Source organism: Mobula hypostoma, chromosome 3 (genome assembly GCF_963921235.1).
Source record: "Mobula hypostoma chromosome 3, sMobHyp1.1, whole genome shotgun sequence".
NCBI lineage: Eukaryota > Metazoa > Chordata > Chondrichthyes > Myliobatiformes > Myliobatidae > Mobula > Mobula hypostoma.
In genome coordinates, this window is record NC_086099.1 from 174,901,316 (window position 1) to 174,928,304 (window position 26,989).

At 40.9% G+C, this 26,989-nt stretch overlaps 1 protein-coding gene across 4 annotated transcripts in view; it reads left to right on the forward strand.

The window, feature by feature from the left end:
- Nucleotides 1-26,989, forward strand: part of LOC134343612 (G patch domain-containing protein 8) — an 893,392-nt gene that overhangs the window by 376,739 nt on the left and 489,664 nt on the right. The window contains exon 3 of one of the 4 annotated variants that reach the window (XM_063042380.1): nt 3,987-4,200. The exons of the other annotated variants lie outside the window; for them this stretch is intronic. Within the exon in view, the coding sequence (XP_062898450.1) occupies nt 4,180-4,200 (21 nt within the window). The 5' untranslated portion in view covers nt 3,987-4,179. The remainder of the gene's footprint in view (nt 1-3,986; nt 4,201-26,989) is intronic. 4 annotated transcript variants of the gene reach the window in all.

The window sequence follows — 26,989 nt, forward strand, 5'->3', positions numbered from 1 at the left end:
GGGGGACAACATCCTCAATGCACTTCCGGATGAAACTCGTGACCCTATCCGTGAACTTGGAGACATCCTCATCATGGAAGACATTCCAGTCAACGTCATCAAAGCAGTCCTGCAGCATGGAGGCCAGTTAGTTGGACCAACAGTGGACGCTTTTAACCATGGCTGCCTCTTGTTTCAGCTTCTGCCTGTACTTTGGCACCAGTAAAATGGAGGAGTGATCTGACTTTCCAAATGGAAGGTGGAGGAGCACTTTGTAAGCATTGCGGAAGGGAGAGTAGCAGTGGTTAAGTATGCTTTCTCCCCATTTGCTCACCTGGATGTGTTGGCAAAACTTTGGAGAGTCTTCAGTCAGCAACTCTCTATTAAAGTCAGCGGCGATGATGAAACAGCCTCTGGGTGTACAGTCTCCAGGGTGCTGATGATCTCGTACAGCTCCTTGAGAGCCAGGTTGGTATCAGCCTGCAGCGAAATATACACAACTGTGATAGCTTACCCTCCCACTGAAGAATGCTGAGGATTTGATTTGAGATGGCCCTCACCCTGGCACCCAGGAGGCAACAAACCATCCGGGAATCTCGTTGTCATCCACAGAACCTCCTTTCTGTTCCCCTAACCAACAAATCCTCTGTCACTACAGTTCTCCTTTCTTCTTACCCACCCCCTTTCTCTGTGAGCCACAGAGCCAGACTCGTGTCAGAGACCCAACCGCTGTGACTTTCCTCTGCTAGGTCATTCCCCCCAACAGTATCCAAAGCAGCGTACCTTTTGTTGAGTGGATCAGCCACAGAAGTATTCTGCACTGGCTGTCTGTTCCCTTTCCCTTTCCTGATGGTCACCCAGTTACCTGTGTCCTGCACCTTGGGTGTAACTACTTCCCTGTGTGTCCTGCCTATGACCCCTCAGCATCCTGAATGAGATAGAGTTCACCCATTTGGAGCTCCAACTCCTTAACGCAGTCTGTTCGAAGTTGCAGCTGGAAGCACTTCTCACAGGTGTAGTCATCGCGGATGCTGGAGCCTTCCCACATCCCACAAGAGGAGCATTCCAGTATGATGCCTAGCATCCTCACTGCACTAAAAGTGAAATAAGAAAGGAGTAGAGAATAAATAACGAAAAAAAATCTACCTTCAACCTACGCCTCTGAAGCCTCCATGAGCCGAAGTCTTAACTCCCCACTCTCATATTGGCCTACTCACTTATTTTATTGGTCCTTGCTAAGTGCCTAGTGGTGCACAAACCGGTCTCCTCAGGACTATGCCTTGCAAAATGTGCTGTCTGTCCCGCTCGCTTCTTTTAAATTCTATCTTCCTCAATGCAATCCGCTGTCTTCTTGGGACTGTGGCACAAGAAGATTTATTGTATTTTTTAAAATATTTTTTGTGCTGCAACAGATCTGGAGTAACAATTATTTCATTCTCCTTTACACTTGTGTACTGGAAATGCCATTAAAAAATCTTGAAGAACGACAGCTGCCGTAGCATGGTTAGACTACTTTGCCTGTCACAAGAAGGATAAGAGTGCTTTAAATGTATTTGCCTCATGGTCATTTCAGGTCATGCTGCTCACCTTTTTAGTTGCTGTACCGCTGTATTCATTCTACCTTTAGAACAATGGCGTGGAACCTCCTTGAGCTGAGGTGGAATTAATCCTCAGTCTTCTCTCCATGATTACACTTGAAGAAATGTGTAGATGCAGTCCTGCTGGGCCCCTTGATTCTGGACATGTTGAATGAGGTTTAGTAAATGAAAATAAAATTTGGAAGATGCTGGGAATCTAAATAACAAATGAACCTGCTGAAAGCTCTCAGATGATGTCACGTAATAGACTGTTTATAGTAGTATAAACTGTTTATAGTCCTGCGGAAGGATCTTGGCCCAGAACCTCGACTGTACTCTTTTCCATAGATGCTGCCTGGCCTGCTGGGTTCCTCCAGCTTTTTGTGTGTGTGGCTTGGATTTCCAGCATCTGCAAATTTTCTCTTGTATCTGCTTATAGTATTTACAGTTTTTATTTGAGGATTGCAAAAGCCTCTACAGCCTGTTATATTCAAGTGTTTTAGTGCTGAGACCACGATCCTTGACTAAAGGCCAATGTCGGGGCAACGTGTCTATTGTGTTAAAGCTATCAAAAAATTAACAACTTTTAAATATCTGTAATTTTAGAAACAGAATAATTATTGAAATAAATTTGAATAATTAATGTACTTAATATTTTACAAACAAATCAACTTCATTCAAATATACAAATCTTACACAGATCCAAAAAGATATTAGGCTGAGTTATCTATTTTTTAAAGTCACCTTCCTTCGGCAGTCTGCAGGCGGGAAGTTACCATTCATGTGAAGTCGAATCACAAAAAGCTGTGATGACCTCTGTCACTCAATCTCAGTATTACAGAAACTTGCTGCAGTATATGTCTGGATGTGAGTCCTTTGGAGTTGGCAGCCATAGATGACATGATTCAATTGGAAGTGAAACTAAATCAGTTCAAACCGTATTTATACTTGCGTTAAGACAAAAGCCATACATAGATAATCTTCATATAAACCAATCATTGCCGTACTTAGGTGTTATTGTGATCTTATCCAGTGCTACTTGACTATCAACCTTGGCTCCTGAGGGTGTAAGTCATCTTTATTTTCATCACCAAGGTGTGCAGGCCTACTCCTGAAATAGCAGGGTGCCCATTCTCCCTTGTCTTCTGCCATCGCTTGATCCAATCTTCCATCAGCTGAAGGCAGCAATGACAATAGAATTCAGAAAAAATCAATGTCTAGTCCAAAGGTACGAAGAGGGTATTATATTCCACTGCTCCTGGTACAGTTGTCTGGCTCACAAATTGATAGCTGAAGTTCAACATCCACATTAGTTAATGAATGATGAAGGAAAAGTATACCCTCCTTAGGAATTGGAGCTCTGGCTTCAAGCAGCACAATCTCATTCTATCTGGTGCTAGCTTTTCATGAAATTAGTCCCATTGGATATGTACTGAAGCAAAGAGTAGAATAATTAGTACTGCGTCAATGCTGAAATTTTGATAACTAGGCAAGAACACAAAACTTTGTACTTCCTGGACTGTACTGGCTCAACCAGATGTATTGAGGTCCCAATGCACGTTTTCCAGAGCGATCCAATTTATCCTGCAAGTACTCTAAATCAATGTATTTTTTGTCTGATAAAATCCTGCAACATTTATTAGTCTGGGTCAATTCACCACCATGTACACCATGTAGCACAGAAGTGAATAGAAAGTTATAAATCTATGCATCTAGCTAGAGAAACTATGACAAGTCAAAACAATTAAGATTACAAAATATGAGAACTAGTATCTTGTTATCGCCAAAGGACAGCGTCACTTTTTTTTTAAAAAGGCACCGTTCTGTAATCCAATAACGTGACCAGAAATTTAAACTTGCAGTTACTTTTCTAAATTACTGATACTGACTACTCGGATGCAGGCTTTGTAATTATATCAGGAAACAGTGTATTGTTATTACAGCTTTTATTAAAGACCTGTGGTGATTGAAAGCTGGTATTATTAGATAAGAAACAAGACTTCACTACATAATGAGATTGCAATGATTTGTCTAATTTTAGCCTGCAGCCTTTGTGTGGACCATGTTGAAGCTGTAATTCAAAAGCCCTGCATTATCCATCACACAATGGTCCAGTTTATTTGCTTTCTCACTTGATACTCTTGATTGGGTCAGGTAAAAATAACAAATTAAATGCTGAGCACGTGTAAGAAGCATTTCCTTGAATGAAGAAGAATTTTGCCTCAAACCATTTTCCTTTTGATAGGCAGTCGAGAGAAAGAGAGAGAATATTGTTTAAACACCATCACCACATTTCTGCTTCTGCTTGGGTGTAACCCTTTTATCAGTGCTTGACCACAGAACATCTTATTAGCGATGGAGTACTTTTGAAGCATATTCTGTGTCTGATTGTCCCCAGGTTAAATCATTAGTGTTGGTTTTGTATTTCAGGAATTGCCCATTGGGCAGGAAGTTGCCCTTGTCCTTCATTGGAATATTGCCATGGAAACTTCTGTTTCTCCTTGAAAGTGCAAATTGGGCCTCATTCAAAAGATACTACCTTGGTGCTGTACTGGTGTGTTTAGTGCTTGGGTTCCGAGAGAGACTTGAACTCACAATCTTCAGACTGTTCTGACCTAAATGCATGTTACTAGCTGAACAACAGGTACACACTTTCCAAATATTGCACACCTAGCACAAGTTTTGCACATTATTATTAAGCTCCTGCTGTTGTATACTTATGAAGACAAATAGTATTTTACGTTTATAATTTTTAGTTAAATTAGATATATGACTTTGTGTGACCATGGGGGTAAATGCATGCAATTATCTTGTGAAGTTTTAATCTTGTACAGTTTCAAAGTATACATATACAGAAATAGTAACAACACATTAAAGCTGCTTTAGCTTTGACATAAAAAATAATCATGTAGATGATGTTGTTTGGTGATATTAATTGGTGTTCATTATCGTACTTCGCTAAAGCAAAATTAAATAGCCAGATAATGTCAAACAGAAGTTAATATTTAAAATGGTTAGATTTAAAATTTAGTGTCCTTGTTGCTTCTGGCATTCTCGGTGTCGAATGGTAAGGAGCTGCATTTATTCTCTTGAGAGTGACATATTAGAAAAATACTAATTACCCTCTACTTAAACATACTACAGATAATCTTTTACTGTGTACAAAACTGGAATTTAAGAGCTGTTGTGTTCCTGATTGCACACTGTGATAATTGTAAGGTCATGAACATCATCTAATTTGAGGTGAAAGGGAAGAAAATGCATAGATAATAAATAGTTGCAGAGTGGATTATATGAATGCATTACTGTTAAAGTGCAAAATGCACCACTGTGGGCAGTTTCTTTTTCTTTAGCCAATCAACAATAAAGAGATTGGTTGGCGAGGTATTCATTTTTTGTTGTTATTTGAGAAGAGAGGAAATATGAGTGTAAGGGCAGCTTGTTGTTCTTGGTGCCGGATGTGGGAGGTCCTGGAGTCTCCAGGCCTCACAGACATCCACATCTGCGCCAGGTGTGTCGAGATGCAGCTCCTAAGAGACCACGTTAGGGAACTGGAGCTGCAGCTCGATGACCTTCGTCTGGTCAGGGAGAGTGAGGAGTTGATAGAGAGGAGTTACAGGCAGGTGGTCACACGGGGCCACGGGAGGCAGACAAGTGGGTCACGGCTAGGAGGGGGAAGAGGAAGAGTCAGATAATAGAGAGTACCCCAGTGGCTGTGCCCCTTGACAATAGGTACTCCTGTTTGAGTACTGTTGGGGGGCACAGCTTACCTGGGGGAAGTGACAGTGGCTGTGCCTCCGGCACAGAGTCCGGCCCTGTAGCTCAGAAAGGTAGGGAAAGGCAGTTGTAATAGGGGACTCGATAGTAAGGGGGTCAGATACGCGATTCTGTGGATGCAGTCCGGAGACCCAGATGGTAGTTTGCCTCCCTGGTGCCAGGGTCCGGGATATTTCTGATCGTGTCCAAGATATCCTGAAGTGGGAGGGAGAGGAGCCAGAGGTCGTGGTACATATAGGTACCAATGACATAGGTAGGAAAAAGGGAGAGGTCCTGAAAGGAGAATATAGGGAGCTAGGAAGGGAGTTGAGAAAAAGGACCACAAAGGTAGTAATCTCGGGATTACTGCCTGTGCCACGCGACAGTGAGAGTAGGAATGCAGTGAGGTGGAGGATAAATGCGTGGCTGAGGGATTGGAGCAGGGGGCAGGGATTCAAGTTTTTGGATCATTGGGACCTCTTTTGGTGCAGGTGTAACCTGTACAAAAAGGACGGGTTACACTTGAATCCTCGGGGGACCAATATCCTGGCGGGGAGATTTGCGAGGGCTACTGAGGTGACTTTAAACTAGAATGGTTGGGGGCTGGGAATCAAATTAAAGAGACTAGGAGAAAGGAGGTTAGTTCACAAATAGAGAAAGCTAGTAGACAGTGTGTGAGGGAGAATAGACAGGGGACAGAGATCAGGAGCACTCAGACCAAAGATGTAGGGGACAAGGAAGAAAAAGATAACAAAGTTGTTTGCTCCATTAAAGATAAAAAGAGAGTAAGAGGTGGAGAGTTTCTTAAATGCATCTATTTTAATGCAAGGAGCATTGTAAGAAAGGTGGATGAGCTTAGAGCATAGATTGATACATGGAAATATGATGTTGTAGCTATTAGTGAAACGTGGTTGCAGGAGGGGTGTGATTGGCAACTAATTATTCCAGTGTTTCGTTGCTTCAAGTGTGATAGAACAGGAGAGGCAAGAGGGGAAGGTGTTGCATTGCTTGTCAGAGAAAATGTAACAGTGGTCCTCTGGCAGGATAGATTAGTGGGCTCGTCCAGGGAGGCTATTTGGGTGGAATTGAGGAATAGGAAAGGTATAGTGACGCTTATAGGGGTGTATTATAGACCACCTAATGGGGACCAAGACCTGGAGGAGCAAATTTGTAAGGAGGTAGCTGATATTTGTAGTAAGCACAAGGTTGTGATTGTGGGAGATTTTAATTTTCCACACATAGACTGGGAAACCCATTCTGTAAAAGGGCTGGATGGTTTGGAGTTTGTCAAATGTGTGCAAGATAGTTTTTTGCAGCTATACATAGAGGTACCGATTAGAGAAGGGGCAGTGTTGGATCTCCTGTTAGGGAATGAGATAGGGCAGGTGTCGGAGGTATGCGTTGGGAAGCACTTCGGGTCCAGTGATCACAATACCATTAGTTTCATTATAATTTTGAAGGAGGATAGGACTGGACCCAGGGTTGAGATTTTTGATTGGAGAAAGGCTAACTTTGAGGAGATGCGAAAGGATTTAGAAGGAGTGGATTGGGACCATTTGTTTTATGGGAAGGATGTAACAGAGAAATGGAGGTCATTTAAAGGTGAAATCTTGAGGGTACAGAATCTTTATGTTCCTGTTAGGTTGAAAGGAAAGGTTAAAAGTTTGGGAGAGCCATGGTTTTCAAGGGATATAGGAAACTTGGTTCAGAAAAGGAGAGGGCTTTACAATACATATAGGCAGCTTGGAGTTAATGAGGTGCTCGAGGAATATAAAGAATGTAAAAAGAATCTTAAGAAAGAAATTAGAAAAGCTAAAAGAAGATACGAGGCAGCTTTAGCAAGTAAGGTGAAAATAAATCCAAAGGGTTTCTACAGTTTTATAAATAGCAAAAGGATAGTGAGGGATAAAATTGGTCCCTTAGAGAATCAGAGTGGACAGCTATGTGCGGAGCCAAAAGAGATGGGGGAGATTTTGAACAATATCTTTTCTTCAGTATTCACTAAGGAGAAGGATATTGAATTGTGTAAGGTAAAGGAAACAAGAAGGGTAGTTACCGAAAGTATGACGATCAAAGAAGAGGAAGTACTGGTGCTTTTAAGGAATATAAAACTGGATAAGTCTCTGGGTCTGGAAAGGTATTCCCTAGGACCTTGAGGGAAGTTAGTGTGGAAATAGCAGGGGCTCTGACAGAAATATTTCAAATGTCATTAGAAACAGGGATGGTGCCGGAGGATTGGTGTATTGCTCATGTGGTTCCATTGTTTAAAAAGGGTTCTAAGAGTAAACCTAGCAATTATCGGCCTGTGAGTTTGATGTCAGTGGTGGGTAAATTGGTGGAAAGTATTCTTAGAGATGGTATATATAATTATCTGGATAGACAGGGTCTGATTAGGAACAGTCAACATGGATTTGTGCGTGGAAGGTCATGTTTGACAAACCTTATTGAATTTTTTTGATGAGGTTACTAGGAAAGTTAATGAGGGTAAAGCAGTGGATGTTGTCTATATGGACCAGTAAGGCCTTTGACAAGGTTCCACACGGAAGGTTAGTTAGGAAGGTTCAATCATTAGGCATTAATATCGAAGTAGTAAAATGGATTCAGCAGTGGCTGGATGGGAGACGCCAGAGAGTAGTGGTGGATAACTGTGTGTCAGATTGGAGGACGGTGTGAAGTGGTGTGCCTCAGGGATCTGTACTGGGTCCAATGCTGTTTGTCATATATATTATTGATCTGGATGATGGGGTGGTCAATTGGATTAGTAAGTATGCAGATGATACTAAGATAGGTGGCGTTGTGGATAATGAAGTAGGTTTTCAAAGTTTGCAGAAAGATTTAGGCCAGTTAGAAGAGTGGGCTGAAAGATGGCAGATGGAGTTTAATGCTGAAAAATGTGAGGTGCCACAGTTTGGTAGGACTAATCAAAATAGGACATACATGGTAAATGGTAGGGCATTGAAGAATGCTGTAGAACAGAGGGATCTAGGAATAATGGTGCATACTTCCCTGAAGGTGGGATCTCATGTGGATAGGGTGGTGAAGAAAGCTTTTGCTATGCTGGCCTTTATTAATCAGAGCATTGAGTGTAGGAGTTGGAATGTAATGTTGAAATTGTATAAGGCATTGGTAAGGCCAAATTTGGAGTATTGTGTACAGTTCTGGTCACCGAATTATAGGAAAGATGTCAATAAAATTGAGAGAGTACAGAGGAGGTTTACTAAAATGTTGCCTGGGTTTCATCTCCTAAGTTACAGAGAAAGGTTGAACAAGTTAGGTCTCTGTTCTTTGGAGCGTAGAAGATTGAGAGGGGACTTGATAGAGGTGTTTAAAATTATGAGGGGGATTGATAGAGTTGATGTGGATAGGCTTTTTCCATTGAGAGTGGGGGAGATTCAAACAAGAGGACATGAGTTGAGAGTTAGGGGGCAAAAGTTTAGGGGTAACATGAGGGGGAACTTCTTTACTCAGAGAGTGGTGGCTGTGTGGAGCGAGCTTCCAGCAGAAGTGGTTGAGGCAGGTTCGATGTTGTTGTTTAAAGTTAAATTGGATAGATATATGGATATGAAAGGAATGGAGGGTTATGGATCAAGTGCAGGTCGGTGGGACTAGGTGAGAGTAGGAGTTCGGCATGGACTAGAAGGGCCGAGATGGCCTGTTTCCGTGCTGTAATTGTTATATGGTTATATGGCTTGTGATACAAGGAAAAAAATACACCCATGTTGAGTGATCATTAGTTCCATACTGATGGGTAATACTGCTAATGCATCATAGATCCATTGAGGCTTGCTGTCATGTTGCCTGTTAGCTGGCCAGTCTTCCATCCATGTCAACATATTATCTCCTGAACTTCCTTTCTGCAATAACCTTGAATGTGGTACTCTATCAAATGCTTTCTGGAAATCTAAGTATACTACATCCACTGGCTCCCCTTTATCCACAGCATTTGTTAGTTCTTCAGAGATTTCTAGTAAATCTGTCAAACTTAAGTTCCAATTCATTAAACAATGTTACATTGTCTAATTACTATTTAGATTTCTAAGTGCTTAAACATAATGTCTTTAATACTAGCTTGTAAAAGCATCAAGTTCGCCTTCCGATCGTCTTCAGTTTTATACCTCCTTTTTTTGAATAAGGAATTACATTTGCTACCTTCCAACTATTTTCTGCAAGTGTAGAGCATTGGGCACGTGGCTAAGTTGTTAAGGCGTTCGTCTAGTTACCTCAAGGTCAGTAGTTCGAGCCTCAGCTGTGGCAGCGTGTTTGTGCCCTTGAGCAAGGCACTTAATCACACATTGCTCTAGTCTGTGCGAGGAGTGGCGCCCCACACAGACTTCCAGTCTGTGCCTTGTAAGGCATGAAAATGCCCGACACAGTCCTCTCATGGTCTGAGTCGACGTTCCTTCCCCTAGAGCATTAGGGAAAATTAAAACCAGCATGTCAGATAAGGCCTTGGGCTGAAGTGCATCAGAACAGAGAGTAGATGGTAACTGAACTATCAGATAGGATGATAATTTATTAGTTTGTTTATTGAGATACAGCACGGAATAGGCCCTTCCAGCCCTTCGAGCCACGCCACCCAGCCGATTTAATCCTACCCTAATCACGGGACAATTTACACTGTCCAATTAAGCTACCAACTGGTACGTCTTTGGACTGTGGGAAGAAACTAGAGCACTCGGAGGAAACTCACATGGTCACAGGGAGGAGATACAAGTTCCTTACAGGCAGTAGTGGGAAGTTATGTATGTGGATCACTCTTGTAGTGTTTCAGTTACATTAGAATTGTTTAGTAACTTTAGTACCAAACGCCATTACTTTTTAAAATTAACAATTTGAGTAATTTCATTTTGAAACAGATAAGTTAATTACTTGTAAATTATATTTCTGAAGACAAAACAATATTCATGAATAGAAGTTTTGAGTAATTGACTGTGGCTTTGTAAACAGTGAGAATTCGAGTGGTAATGAGGATGCAAAGAATCTTCAAGAAACTACAACCAATGTTACGTGAAACTCCATGGTAGTTGGCATACAATATTGACAAATATGAGATTATCCAGAAATAAAAACAACAGAGATGCTTAGGTTTTTAAAATAGTGAAAGACTGGGAAATGCTGATGTTTAAAGAAGTCTGATTGTCCTTCTGTACGTTAGTCACTGCATATAGATGTTAGTCACTGCATATAGATGCAGCAGATGGTGAAGAAAATAAACGATGCTTTTGCCTTTAACAGAAATTGCAGGTGTACAGATGTTTTACAGTAAATGCGTAGAGCTGAGTTAGGACTGCACCTGGAGTACTGTATATAAATATTGTATCCTTGCCTCAAAAGAGGACCTATTTATTTTAGAGAGAGTGCAGCAAACATTCGCCAGATTACTGTGTGGAAAAGACACTGTCTGTCCACTCCTTCCCCATACATGAAACATTTCAATCCAGGCATATCCTGCTGAATCTCCTTTACACCCTTTCCATCATAATCTTCTGTCACTTAGGAATTCTGTATTGTAGAGGGCTGAGTGTGTGTATGGGGGTTGGGGGATGTTGGTGTCTGTTATTTACTGCACTCCAAATAAATTGATAGATTTCTGGATGTAAAGTCAGAGTCCAACAGCACCTAAACAGGCCCTTCAGCCCAATTGTTCTGTGCTGACCAAGATTCCCATCTGAGCTGGGCACATTTGCCTCAGCTGGCCCATATCTCTGCAAACCCATCCAATCTCTGTATTTGTGAAAGCACCTTTTAAATGTCGTTAATGTACCTGCCTCAACCACACCCTTTGACAGCCTAGTCCATATATATACCACCCTTTGTGCCCTTTGCCCCACAAGCTCCTAATAAATTTCTTCTCTCTCACCTTAAACCTCTGTCCTTTAGTTCTCTGTATGCAACTGTTACTCCTCAGCTCCCTATTAAATCTCTCTGACCTTAAACATGTGCCCTCTCGTTCTTGATAACCCACCTCTGGAGGAAGGTTTGTATGATTGACCTTACCTTAGCCCCTCATCATTTTACACACTTGTATAAGATCACTGCTCATTCTGCTGCACTCCCGTGGATAAAGTCACATCCTGCTCAAGCTTTCTCCATTACTCAGTCCCTGGAGCCCCAGCTACATCCTTGTAAATCTCCTCTGCACTCTTTCTGGCTTAATAAAACATAAGAGAGAGTACTGTTCTTGATCGACCTGCGATGATTGTAGGTCTTCCAGATCTATGTGATTCAGTTTCTGGCATGAAGCTCCAAAAAAAAATGCCTCGTGCAATGATGATATCAAAATATACTGATCACATGACTGACGCAAAATTGAAACATTATAGGAAATACCCAATCAAACTAATGGCGCTCTATTTCACTTGACAGAAGCATTGTTGCTGCCGTTTTATCCCTTACCGATCCATGTTATATTCCGCTACACTATAACTAACGGTATGGCTAGATTTTTTTTTCCCTACACAGTTCCCACTTTACCCAAAACATGTGCTTCTTTTTCTCTAAGAAGTTCCAAAAATTGAATTCAATTCAGTTGCACTAAATCAGAACTGCTGCCAAAAAAAGCATAACAATACCTGCCATCGGATCATATTATATTTATTATTCTGTACTTTATTATTAAGTCTGCACATTGCTAAGTGTGTTTTTAAGTGTTGCTGCTGTAATGAAAGAATTTCCCACTTGGGATCAATAAAGTACCTATTATTATAAAATGAAAGAGCAATGGGTAATGTAATTGGGGAAATGTACATAATTCACAACCACGGACATTGAGTTGGGGTTCACTTTAAGAGGCTGGTCTGAGGTGATGATGTAATTACGCAAACCCTTTTTTTTACCAAGCTGTGTTCAGTGTTTGAAGGACAATAAATGAGTTACAGTTGTTACAGTTTTTCTTAAGCATAAAATGCCTCATACCGTTTGATTTGTCTAAACCTACATTGGTGACCCTGATGCTTTAGGATGATTCAAGAGTTGTTGAACATGTCGGCCAATGCAGTTGCTTTGAGACTTCATGAGCTTTGGGAACAAAATGCCATTGCTGGTTTGTACAATCTGACACCTGATTCACACCGTGAGAAATCAGACGACACCAAATTTTATTATGTGGTAGCGTCACTCAGCAGTTCCACAGCTTCGAGAGTGATGAGTCTACTGGAATACCTGCCTGAACACGATAAATACTGATCAATGAAAACTCACCTTTTACGGAGTTTTGGACTATTGGAGTCTGAGCGCACCATACAGTTGCTGTCCTTGCCCGGAATTGGCGATGCTAAGTCGTTAGAGCTAATGGACCACATGCTGTCTCTCCTAGGAATCACCATCCTTGTTTTATTTTTAAAGAACTCTTCATGCAGCAAGTGCCTGATCAAGTTCACACAGCCCTCGCTAATACATCCGTGAAGAACTACAGGGAACTTGCTAAAATGCCTGATAGTCTATACTCAATGAGGCCGAGGTGTTTAATCTCTCCTCCTTTCCCTGCCTCAATATGCCCAGTCAGCAAGGCCCCCAAAATAAACACACGAAACAGACTATTAACTAATGCTGCAAAATGGACAACATCAGGTTTATGTTTTTTTGAATGCTCGCTTTGGTATGAACTCTAGGAAGTGCCAGCCACTTTGAAGCCCACATTCTCCACTACAATCACCAAACGTGAAGTCGAGCACCACATTTCTACAACAGGCCCACCAGTCCATGCCTGTGTGCATCGACTGGACCCAGAAAAACTGATAACCATGAAAGCTGAGTTTGCCAACATAGAGAGACCTGGCATTGTATGCCAGTCGAGTAGTCCCAGGACTTATCCCTCCATATAGTTGCTAAGTCCAAATGTGGTTGCCGCACATTGCCAATTACCGATGCCTTCTTGAGATTACCAACCCCCAACCCCCCGGTTACCTGATGCCACACAACCAAGACTTTATGGCATGTTTAGCTGGAAAGTTAATTTCTTAAAAAGTTGATTTAGTTGGGGGCTACCATCAGGTGCCTGTGTGCTTGGAGGACATTCCAAAAATGGCTGTGATAACCCCGAACCCCATTTGGCCTCTTTGAGTTTCTGTGCATGCTGTTTGGATTGAACACAGACTTTGCAACGGCTGATGGAATCAGTATTAAAAGACTTAGATTTTCTTTTTGTTTACCTGGATGGCATACTTGTCACCAGTGCATCTAAATCCAAACATGTATCTCATCTCCACGCACTTTCCGAGAACTTAAGCCAACACGAGTCTGCATCCCTGCAGAAGGTGCGAAATCCCTCCCATCAAAAATAGCTGCATGAACCCTATGTGGAGAAAAACTATATTTGAATTACGAATAATAAACACGAGGAAGTCTGCAGATGCTGGAACTCCAAAGCAACACACACAAAATGCAGGAGGAACTCAGCAGGTCAGGCAGCACCTATGGAAATGTATAAACAGTTGATGTTTTGGGCCGAGATGCTTCATCAGGACTGAAAAGGGAGGGAAATGCACCAGGATACAAAGGTGGAAGCAGGAGGAGAATAGCTTGAAGGTGATAGGTGAAACCTGGTGTGTTGGAAAGACGAAGAGCTGGAGAAGCAGGAATCAGATTGGAGTGGACCATAGGAGAAAGGGAAGGAGGAGCAGTCACCGAGGGAGGTGCTAGGCAGGTGAGAAGAAGGAAGAGGCCGGAGTGGATAGAAGAGGAGGGGAGGGGTGTATTTTTTTATCAGAAGGAGAAATTGATATTCACGCCATCAGGTAGGAGGCTACCTGGACGGAATATAAGGTGTTGCTGCTCCATCCTGAGGGTGGCCTCATCTTGGCACATGAGGGGATCATGGATTGACATGTCAGAAGGGAAATGGGAATTGGAATTAAAATGCTTGGCCATCGGGAAGTTCCCCTTGGCAGATGGAGTGGAGGCGCTTGACAAAGCAGTCCTCCAATTTATGATGGGTCTCACCAACACAGACAAGGACGCATCGGGAGCACTGGACACAATACACACCCCCAGCAGATTCTCAGGTGGAATATTGCTTCACCTGGAACTGCTGTTTGGGGTGGTGAATGGGCAGGTGTAGCACTGAGACTGCTTGCGGGGTTAAGTGTTGGGAGGGAGAGTAGTGGAGAGGGATAAATGTCCAAGGGAATCACAGAGGGAGTGATCCCTGTGGGAAGCGGAGAGAGGGGAGGAGGTGAAGATACGTTTAGTGGTGGGATCTCTTTGGAGATGGCAGAAGTTGCGGAGGATGTTGTGTTGGAACATCTCTGGGTCTCCTCCTCCTTCCTTTTTCCCTAAGTCTCCTCTTCACTCCTACCAGATTCCTTTTTCTCCAGCCATTTATATTTCTGACCCACCTGACTTCACCTATCACCTTCCAGCTATCCTCCTTCCCCTCCCCCTACCTTTGTATTCTGGTGTATTCCCACTCCTGAAGAAAGGCCTTGGCCTGAGATGACAACTGTTTATGCATTTCCATAGATGCTGTCTGACCTGCCTTTTGTGTGTGTTGCTTAGAATTACTAATGCCTGAAAAGGATCTCTTGGAGAAATCAAGTGTAGTTTGAAGTGAATACTTCAGTCAAGGTAGAGACCAAATAAATTAGTGAATTCATTATTCATTGAATATCATTACATGGTATCGTTCTGTAATATTGCTGCTCTGCTGAGAGTTACTTCCTTGAATAAAGGAAGTTCTGCTATATCTTTTCCTTAATTGGCCGTGCTTGCAGGAAACAAAAGAAAGCCAGAGGCACAATCTGTGCACGAAGGGATAAAAAGATGTTACAATGAGTGTTAATAACAGCACTTATCTAATACCCATCCAGGTTAGCAGAAATGGTCGTAGTATATTTCCATGATGGTCCACTGGAGATCAAAATACTTCTGCTAGACTTTAATGTACCTAAATCAGACATCCTGTGATTATGGTGACATTAAGAGCAGAACAGATCTGAATGTACCAAAATATTTGGAGTTATAAACTTCATATAATTCATGTCCTATAGTTTTTATTACCTTGAGATAAACATTAGAATCAAAGATGTTTTAATTTTTTTCTCCACTCTTTAGTAAAATACAACTTTTTTGAGTTCAAAATAAAACAAATCAGTACCAGACAAAGGGAAATATGTGCATATTCTGTACATAAACCAGATTTGTTTTTGTCTGACTAAATTATTTAACTGTGCACCCTGTTTTGTAGCTGAATAGATTCAAAAATCTACTCACATAAGTGTGCTTGAAATGCTGAAATTATGCAAGAATTAAATTATTCCCTTCAAATTCAGTAGACTAAAGAGGCTGTCAAGTTGAAAAACTTCAACACAAAAACACTTCAAAACACTTAACAGAGCTGTGTTTTCTGAAATTGCTTATGATAGGATCGCCAGATGCTTACAAATGAGATGGGATATTTAGTCCATCATAACCTATTTATTCCAATATACGACCCTCCACTTTGAACATACCCGCAGTTAGTTTTACTTTAAAAGATTCCCAGGATTTCAGTTCTTTTACTTTGCATAAAAGAGCAAAGTAAAGGAGCTTTACTTTGATAAAGGTTGGTTGAAAAACAAAACAAAACTGTGGATGCTGGAGATCTGAAATAAAAAAGAAAAAAATATAAGAAATACTCAAAGTGTTTGGCAGTATCAATGGCAAAAGAAACTGATAGTAGATGTATGACCATCAGGAGAAGTAGGGGGAGTAAGCAGTCAGTGCAGAATTCCCCTGTAGCCATTTCCCTCAGCAGCAAGCATACCTCTTTGGATATTGGTTGCAGGGTGGGGGTGGCCTATCAGGGCACAGCAGCAGCAGCCAGGCCAGTGGCACTGTAGCTAGCTCGGAGGCTCAGTAGGGAAGGGTAAAGTCAGGCAGAGTGATAGTGATTGGAGAATCAATATCTAGGGGGACGTTCTGTAACTGAGGAAGTGACCGCAAGAGGCTATGTTGCCTCCTAAGTGCTAGGGTAGAGGATGTCTCGGAGCGGTTGCAGAATATTCTCAAGTGGATGGGTGAGCAGCCAGAGGTCATGGTGCACGTTGGCACTTAATACAAAGGTAGAAAGGAGGAAGAGGTCCTACGCAGAGAGTATAGGGAGTTAGAAGGAGGCCAAAGAGCAATACCTCTGAGGTAATAATTTCTGGATTACTCCCGGTGCCGCATAATAGTCAGGGCAGAAACAGGATGATAGTACAGATGAATGAGTGGCTGAGGAACTGGTGCCAGGGGCAGGGTTTTAGGTTCATGGATCATTGGAACCTCTTCTTGGGCAATGGTGATCTGTTCAAGAGGGACGAGTTGCACCTGAACTGGAGGGGACTTACTATCCAGGACAGGAGATTTGCTAGTGCTACTTGGGAAGGTTTAAACTAGTTTGGCAGGGGCATGAGAACCAGAGCACCAGCTCAGAAAGTGGAGGAAGGAAGATGTCAGGCCCAGTAAAAACAGGTAAGAGCACAGTAATAAATATGATGGGAACAGATAGTTTGAAGTGCGAATATTTTAATGCTAGGAGTATTGTAGGTAAAGGTGATGAATTTAGAGCATGGAACTATGATGTTGTGGCCATTACAGGGATTGGTTGAGAGGGACTGAAAGATGATTATATTTGGGAGCTTTACATCCAAGGGTAAACATTGTATCAAAAGGACAACCAGGTAGCCAGAGGGGGTGAGGTGGCTCTGTTAGTAAAATGAAATCAGCTCCTTGGAAAAAGGTGATATAGGATTGGAAGGACTTCAACTTCCCTTATATAAATGGGGACCTTCTTAGTGCAAGTGCAAGTGGATCAGATGGGACAGAATTTATTAGGTGCATTCAGGTTGTTTTCTGAAATCAGTATGTAGATGGTCCAACAAGAGCTGTACTAGATCTGGTGTTGGGTAATGAGCCTGAACAGTGGGTGAGCAGTTAGGGAACGGTGACCCACAACTCCTTAAGTGTTAAGATAGCTATAGGTAAGAAATAACTCAGGACCTTGAGGGAGAGTATCAAACTCGAACAGGGCAAATTACAAGATCATTAAGCAGGAACTAGGGACAGTTGATTGTGGACAGCTTTTTTTAGGCAAGTCCACATCTGACATGTGGAGGGTGTTTAAAGACTAACTGCACGGAGTACAGGACAGGTATGTTCTCGTCAGAAGGAAGGACAAGGATGGCAAGGTCAGAGAATCTTGGATGCCCAGAGAGGTGATGAATTTAGTCAAGAAGAAAAAGGAAAATTGTGTAACACTTAGGAAACTAGAATCAAACAAAGCCCTTGAGGATGATAACAAAACTACAAAAGAAATTAAGGAGGGAATAAGGAAAGCCAGGAGGGGACATGAAAAGTCTGTGGCAAGTAGAATTAAAGAAAACGGAGCAAAAAGGATAACTAGGAAAATAGTGGGACCACCCAAAGATAAAGGGGGAATTATTTGCTTGGATGCAGAGGATGTGTATGAGGTCCTTAATGAGTACTTTATATCAGTATTTACCAAGAAGAAGGATATGGAGGATAGCATTAATATGTTGGGGCATTTCAAAGTCAAGGAGGCAGTTAGCAAATTTCTTGATGTTATCATTTCACCAGATCTTTCCTGGGCCCAGCAAGTAAGTGCAATTATCATAAAGCCATAAGATACAGCAGCAGAATTAGGCCGTTCAGCCCATCGAGTCTGCTCTGCCACTTCATCATTGCTGATTTATTTACCTCTCAGCCCCAATCTCCTGCCTTCTCCCCATATCCCTTCATGCCCTTCAACTCCAGTCCATTGCACAACACCCAATCCAGAATAGCTGACCCCTCATGAGCTCAACTGCAAGCTGTTCTAAAAAGCTATCTTATAGGCATTCTACAAATTCTCTTTCTTGGGATCCAGCACCAACTTGATTTTCCCAATCTACCTGCATATTGAAATCCCCCTTCATATCATAATATTGCTCTTTTGACATTCCTTTTCTATCTCCCATTGTAATTTAAATCCCACATACTGGCTACTGTTCAGAGGCCTGTATATAACTCCCATCAGAGTCTTTCCCCCTTGCAGTTTCTTAATGCTACCCACAATGATTCAACACCTTTCGATTCTATGTCACCTCCCTCTAAGTATTTGATTTCATTTTTTTACTAACAAACCCACCCCAACCCCTCAGCCTACCTGCCTGCCTTTTTGATATAATGTGTACCCCGGATATGAAACTCCCAGCTATTATCTTCTTTCAGCCATGATTCACTGATGGCACAATGTCAAATATGCCAATCTGTAACTGTACTATAAGTTCATCTACCTTATTCCGTAAACTGTGTGCACTCAAATATAACACCTTCAGTTCTCTTTCCACCACCTTTTTTGATTTTGTCCCCTTTTACATTGCAGTTCATCCTTTTCTCTGTAATTTTGCCCTATCATCAGCCTTCCGGTTGCTAGCAGTCTCACTACACATTGCCTCTATTTGTAAACCATCTATGCCATCCTCCGCCTTATCACTCCAGTTCATAATCGCCCTGCCAAATTAGATTAAGCCCTCCCAAACAGCTCTAGCAAACTTACCCACAAGGGTATTGGTTCCCCTTGGGTTCAGGTGTAACCCATCCCTGTTGTACAGGTTGTACCTTCCCCAGAAGAGATACCAATGATCCAGAAATGTGAAATCCTGTCCCCTGTACCAGTTCTTCAGCCACGCAGTCATCTGAAAATAATCCTATTCTTACCCTCACTGGCTCATTGCACAGGCAACAATCCAAAGACTACTACCCTGGAGGCCCCTGCTTTTCAGCTCCCTAAAATCTCTCTTCAAGACATCCTTGCTTTTCCTACCTATGTCATTGGTGTCAATATGTACCAAGATTTGTAGCGACTCATCCACCCTTTTTAGAATGCTGTGAATTGATCCAAGGCATCCCTAACCCTGACACCTGGGAGGCAACATACCATCCAGGTGTCTTTGTCATGTCCACAGAAGCTCCCATCACTGCTGCAGTCCTCTTCACCTCTCTTCTATTCTGAGTCACAGCGCCAGACTCGGTGCCAGAGAGCCAGTTGCTGGGCCTCCCCTCTGGTAGGTCATTCCTCTCAACAGTATACAAAGTGGTATACTTATTACTGAGGGGAACAGTCACAGAGGTACTCTGCACTGGCTGCCCATTTCCCTTCCTGCTCCTGACAGTCACCCAGTTACCTGCCTCCTGCAACTTAGGGGCAACTACCTGCCTGTAGCTCCTAATTATCAGTTCCTCAGTCTCCCAAATGAACTGAAGGCCATCGAGTCACAGCTCCAGTTCCTTAACACGCTCTCTGAGGAGCTGCAGCTTGATGCACCTGGTGCAGATGTGGTTATCTGGGAGACCCGAAGTCTCCCAGAATTCCCACATCTCACACACAGAACAAAACACAGCCCCTGGAGCTATTCTGACTGCGCTGTGTCCTAACAAACAAATAATGAACCAATAAAGCGGGGGAAGAAGAAACTTACCAGATACTTAACATGCCCGAGCCCGATGAGCCAAAACCACTGCAACATTGGCCCACTCACACAATAGCTGCTCTAATAACGGCCATTTTGCTTGCGCCTGCCTTGTTTTTATTTGCCCTTTCTAATGAATCCTGTTGACTGATTGGGTGCAGTCTAGCTCTGAAAACTGCTGTAAAGCGCTGCCTATTTTAAACTTCAGCCATGGACCTGAATGAAATCCTGGCTTTTTGTTGTGTTCCCACTCACTGACTGGGTACAGTCCAATCTGTACAAAGAAACTATGGCAGTGCCTCTTCTTCGGCTCGACATCTAAAACTTTGACAAACTTTTATAGATGTTTGCTGGAAAGTTTATTGACTGGTTTCATTATGGCCTGGTAGAGAAACGCCAATGCCCATGAAAGGAAAATCTTACAAAAGTAGGTGGATATGGCCCAGTCCATCACGGGTAAAGCCCTCCCCACCATTGAGCACATCCACATGGAGCACTGTTGCAGGAATGCAGCATCCATCATCAAGGACTCCCGCCACCCAGGCCATGCTCTCTACTCGCTGTTGCCATCAGTAAGAAGTTACAGGAGTCTCAGAGCTAATACCACTAAGTTCAGGAACAGGTATTACCCCTCAACCATCAGGCTCTTGAACCAGATGGGAAAACTTCACTCAACTTCACTTTCTCCATAACTGAACTGTTCCCGTAGCCTATGGCTTCACTTTCAAGGACTCTTCATCTCATGTTCTCATTATTTATTTATTACTGTGTTATTATATTTTCTCTTTCGTATTTGCACAGTTTGTTGTCTCTTGTACATTGTTTATTTGTCTGTCCTGTTGGGTGCAGTCTCTCTCATTGATTCTCAAACAAGAGAAAATCTGCAGATGCTGGAAATCTAAGCAACACTCACAAAATGCTGGAGGATCTCAGCAGGCCAGACAACATCTATGGAAAAGAGTAAACAGTGGATGTTTTGGGCCAAAATGTCGACTGTACTTTTTTCCATAGATGCTGCCTGGCCTGCTGAGTTCCTCCAGCATTTTGCATGTGTGGCTTTCATTGATTCATTTTGTTTCATAGATTTACTGACTACACCTGCAAGAAAACAAATCTCAGGGTTTTATATGGCGACATGTATGTACCTGAATAAGAAATTTACTTTAAGCTTTGCTGTAGTGTTGGATCTCTTCGAGAGCGTTACGGTGGATAGGGAAGTGAAGAGATTGCTGGGATCTTGACCAATATCTTTATGTCCTCTCTAGCCACAGGTGAGGTGCTAGAGGAATGGCAAGTAGTTACGTTGTTCCGTTGATCAAGAAAGGAATCAGGGATATTCCTGCAAACTGTAGACTGGTGGGTCTCACATCAGTGGTAGGGAAGTTATTGGAGAGAATTCTTAGGGATAAGATTCATGATCATTTGGAAAACAATGGCCTAATTAAGGAGAGCCAGTATTACTTTGTGCGGGGCAAGTCATGTCTTACTAACTTGATTGAGTCTTTTGATGAGGTGACGAGTGTAATTAATGAAGATAGAGCTGTGGCTGTCACCTACGTGGATTTTAGTAAGGGATTTGACAAGGTCTGTCATCAGAGGCTCATCCAGAAGATGAAGAGGTATGGGATCAATTATGAATTGGCCATTTGGATTCTGAACTGGTTGCTCATAGAGAGTGTGGCATAGAAGGGACTTACTCAAGCTGGAGGTCTGTGATTAGTGATGTTCCATGGAGATCTGTACTGAGGGCTCTGCTGTTTCTGATGTATATAAATGACCTGGATGAAAATACAGATGGGTGATTTAGTAAGTTTGCAGATGATACGAAGATTGGTGTTGTTGTGGATAGCGTTGAAGACTGGTAAAGAATACAGTGGAATATAGATTGGTTGCAGGTCTGGGTGGAGAAATGGCAGATGGCATTCAACCCAGCCAAATATGAAGTGTTGCAATTTGTAGATCAAACACAAAGAAACGTAAAGTATACTGTTTAAGGGCAAGACCCTTAACAGCATTGATGAGTAGAGGGATCTTGGGGTCCAAGTTCCTAGCTCCCTAAAAGTGGCTACACAGATCGATAGTGTGTTTAGGAAGGTATTTGACATAGTTGCCTTTATGAGTTGAGGCACTGAGTTCAAATGTCATTAAGTTAGTTATGTTGCAGCTTTGTAAAACTCCAGGTCACACCTGGAGTACTGTATACAGTTCTGGTTGCCCCCATTATCGGAACGATGTCAAGGGTTTGGAGAGTGTGCAGAAAAGGTTTACCAGAATGCTGCCTGGATTAGAGGGCGTGTGCTATAATGAAAGGTTGGAGAAACTTGGGTTGTTTTCTCTGGAGCAGCAGAGCCTTGAAGGGAGATATGATAGACATTTATAAAATTAAGAGAGGTATAATACAGTTGACGGTATCTTTTCCCCAAGGCTGTAATTTATAAGGGCATGCATTTAAAGTGAGTTGGGGCGGGGGGGGGGGTAATTTTAAAGGAGATGTAAGAGGCAAGTTTTTTGAACTAAGAATGGTGGGTGCTGGGAATACGCTGCCTGGGGTGGTGGTAGCAGCAGACACATGAGGGACTGTTAAGAGGTGTTTAGATAGGCACATGAATATGAGGACAATGGAGAGATAAGGATATTGTGTAGGCATAAAGGATTAGTATAGCTGGCTATTTGACTACCAAATTATTTGGTTTGGCACAACATTGTGGGCCGAAAGCCTTGTTCCTGTGCTGTAATGATCTATGTTCTAAACAGAATTAACATTTCAATTCAATGGTCTTTCATAGAACCATAGAAACTACAGCACAGAAACAGGCCTTTTGGCCCTTCTTGGCTGTGGCGAACCATAAAGTTCATAAAGTTTCATCATAAAGTTTTCTCATGTATTTCTTTGCCAATAGGCTCACTAGACCACTTTTCATTACTGTATTGTGCTTCTATTATCTTGTCCTGCTGTCGCAATTTAATTTAAAATAGTAAAAGGATTAAACTTTTACATCATATTTACAATATTCTTTTTCTCTCAGATCATCTCTCGGATGGCTCCTTTCCAACTAAGAATACAACCTCTTTCATTACATAAAAGTTTGGAAAAATCTCTGTAAATTGGTTCCCGTAATATCACAGATCAGCACTTAGAACTAACACTCCAGCCAGGGTGAAGTTTGACCAGAGATCTGCACATATTTCTACCACTGCTACAAACTTGTGTTTTCCTGATTAAGATAAAATGTATTCCATTTGGAACGCAAAGAACAGGACTTTTGCAACTGTGAACTTGAAAAGTTCATGAATAAGCATGAGAGAAACAAAAGTTTTGGAAACATTGCTGCCAATTCTATCTGGGGCAATTCTAGGAGATTTGGTTGCATGCCTTTTTTTTTACCATAATGCATTCAACTAAGTGACATACCAAATGAAACTGTATATATAAAGACAGTGTTTTTGTGTGCGATTTTGTTGCATTATATTTTAAGAATCAATGTGACCGGGTGAAAAGAGTAAGAGTGAAAAGGTCAGTTGCAGGAGTTAAAGGTGAGAAAGTTGCGAAATTTGCCAGTGCCATGATTCCTAAGCTATGTTCTCTAATTCAGCCAGCTGCCCAACGTACCTGTGGTTCTCTGTAACAGATTGGCAGATATCACATGAGTGTCGGGTAGATGCTTGTGGTTCCAATGCAAAGCAAAGGTACCTTTACTTAGCTGCTTCTCAAATGTTTTGGAGGCACATCTCATCTTAGGAGAGGTACTTCAAATCCTGGTGAGCTTCCAGTCATTTAGGGAGAGTATGGGACCTAATTCATCTGAAGCTTTGAAAGCATAGAATCAAATTTATCTCCTGCATATCTCCTTGTCTTTCTCTGCCAAGTATTTATTTATTCAGTTCCTTCTTCAAATGACTTAGGTTATATGCCTGCATCTCCTCTCCAGAGAGCTTATTCCAGGCTGTTGTTACAAATTGTGGAAAGTTCTATTTAAGTTTCTCCCTTTTCCCTTGTAGGTTTTTTTGGCTGACAAGCGAGTTGGCAGCAGTGGTATGATAGATATTATGCCAATAGTCTTTTGCCCTTTAGTGCTGTACTTTAAAACTCTGGGCAGCAAACCTATGTCTTATTACTCTGTTGTGCACACACTCTGTATGAACCATCCTTGCCAGAAGCCTACCTGAGGTGATTTCCTTTCATTTTAAAGGAATATATTAATATAGGAATATAGAAAACAGAATTATTATTTTCCTTTGTTTTTGTAGCTTGTTTAGCATTGGGGGTTTCTTTAACTGGGGCAGAAACTGGTCTTTAATCGCCCTTGATTTTTTTCCCTCACTGATCATTAGAAAATTGAGGCAATGATGTAGAGTTAGGGTTGTAGATGAATTTCTAGGCCAAGCAAAGTTTATATTGAGTGGGGGATCTGGAATGAGAAGGCATGGTTACTCAATATGGTGTTACCCATTGAAGGTGCAGAAGAAGAGAAATTTTCTTTTCCCAGAATGACATGAAGTACAGGCATGGGGTTAAGATTCAGCCTCATACTTGCCTGTTTTTCATCTGCCCTTATTTATGTGACGACCAATGGGTAGTAATATAGCCCTGTGGAATTAAAATTGTGGAGTATCCACAACGGGAGAAAATAAGCCTAATCTTCTCTCTCTCAATCGATCTTTTGCACACCATAGTCTCTGTAGAGACCTATCTAACTGCTACACCTGATTTTGGTGGTATTCATCAACTTTTTTATGATCACTTCTATATTCCTCTTTGTGGTAGCTGTAATTCAGCCAAGAACTGACCATGTGTGGATGATGACTTATCTGGTTAAATAGCTCAGTATAATGGAGGTGACAAAAGAACTGAAGGATGATCACAAGGAGAAAATACTGTACCAAGAGTCAGTAAATAGTGAAAAGATAAGTTGCTCAAAGTTTCAAAAGTCTCCAGAAAAAAATATCATCTCCTGGTCACTGCCATCATGAATACCTTAACATTTTGAAAATACTAGAAACAACTGGCAGCCCAAGTAGCTGATGCAGAGTATGAAGCAGAATTAGTGTTGGCTATGCCATATTATCAGCTTCATTTTTTTTCCTTTCATTCCACTTTGATTACTTATCGCAGAAATACTGTCGATCAGCAAAAACAATTGCATACTGTTAAGAGGAGCAAATTCTTCTCTCAGGGATTCATAAATCTATGGAATTCTCTGCTCACTCATTATATAAAATGTGCAGAAAGATTTAAAATCCAAAGGGGAGTCAATGGTCATGGCAAATAGGCAAATAATATACTAAGAGATACCAAAAGTTTTTCCAGATGCATAAAGAGTAAAAGAGAGGCAAGAGTGAATATCAGACAACTGGGAAAGGACACTGGAGAGGTAGTAATTGAGACAAAGAAATGGCAGATAAGATGAATGAGTATTTTGCATCAGTCTTTTTTTTAATATAATTTTTATTGAGTTTTCGAAAAGGTTACATAGAAAGATAATATCTACCCTCCCCCCGATATATACCCCTACCTGAAAAAAAAGAAAAAGAAAGAAGAAAGAAGAACTGCCTGGATATTGGAAGGTTTCCACATGCTCCATGGGATTCAAAATAAATTTAGTATATTTATTTATTACTTTCCCCAAGGGACCAACATCTTTATCATCGGAGCAACTAAATATGCCATCCTATCTTTTGTAAATATGGACGCCAAATATTCAAAAATGTATCATATTTATCTCTTAAATTATAAGTAATTTTTTTGAGTGGAATACAACTGGAAATTTCATTATTCCAACGATCCATACTTAAATACGAATCCGATTTCCAAGTAACTGCTGTAGCCTTCTTGGCTACTGCCAATGCAATTTTTATAAATTCTTCCTGATATTTATTCAGTTTAAGTTTCGGTTTTATCCCTTCAATATCAGCTAATAGAAATAATATAGGGTTATGTGGAAGTTGAGTTCCAGTAATTTGTTCCAATAAAACTCTTAAATTTATCCAGAAAGGTTGAATTTTGGAACAAGACCAAATAGAATGTAAGAAAGAACCAATTTCTTGATTACATCGAAAGCATTGATCAGATAAGTTTGAATTTAATCTATTTATTTTTTGCGGTATAATATATAATTGGTGTAAAAAATTATATTGTACTAATCTAAGTCATACATTTATTGTATTTGTCATACTGTCAAGACACAGTTTTGACCAATTTGTTTCATCAATATTAATATTCAGATCTGTTTCCCATTTTTGTTTTGACTCGTAGATTCCTTGTTTAATTGTCTGTTTTTGAATCAAATTATACATAAAAGAAATAATTCTTTTTAATTTTTCCTTTTTGAATTAAAATTTCAATTTCACTGGGTTTTGGCAAAAACATTGTTTGACCCAGTTTGTCTTTTAAATAAGCCCTTAATTGAAGGTAACAAAAGAAAGTGTTATTTGATATTTTATATTTATTCATTAATTGTTCAAATGACATCAATATACCTCGTTCATAACAGTCTCCTATAGATCTAATCCCTTTTTGGTACCAATTATATAAAAGTTGATTATCCATTGTAAAAGGAATAAGTCTGTTTTGAATCAAAGATCTCCTTGCTAATAAAGATTTCTTTATTTCATTATCAACATTTATCTTATTCCATAGATCAATCAAATGTTTTAATGTAGGGGATTCTTCCTTTTCCCGTATCCATTTAGATTCCCATTTATATATAAAATCTTCAGGTGTATTTTCTCCTATCTTGTCTAGTTCTATTTTAATCCATGCTGGTTTTTGTTAGTCAAAGAAAGATGCAATAAATCTAAGTTGATTTGCTTTATAATAATTCTTAAATTTTGGAAGTTGTAACCCTCCTAACTCAAATTTCCATGTCAATTTTTCCAATGATATTCTTGACATCTTACCTTTCCAAAGAAATTTTCTCACACATTTATTTAACTCTTGAAACCATTTCTGTGGCACTTGTATTGGTAAGGTTTGAAACAAATACTGTAATTTAGGAAATATATTCATTTTTACAACGTTGACTCTACCCACTAATATTATTGGTAGTATCATCCATTTGTCAAGATCTTCTTGTTTTTTTTTCAATAGTGGTAAATAATTAAGTTTATATAAATTCTTTACATCATTATCATTTTGCATCAGTCTTTACTATGGAAGGCTTCCGCAGCATACCAAAAATTAGATCGTGTCAGTGGGCAGAGATGAGTGTAATCACTATTTCTAAGGAGAAAGTATCAAGGTAGATAATA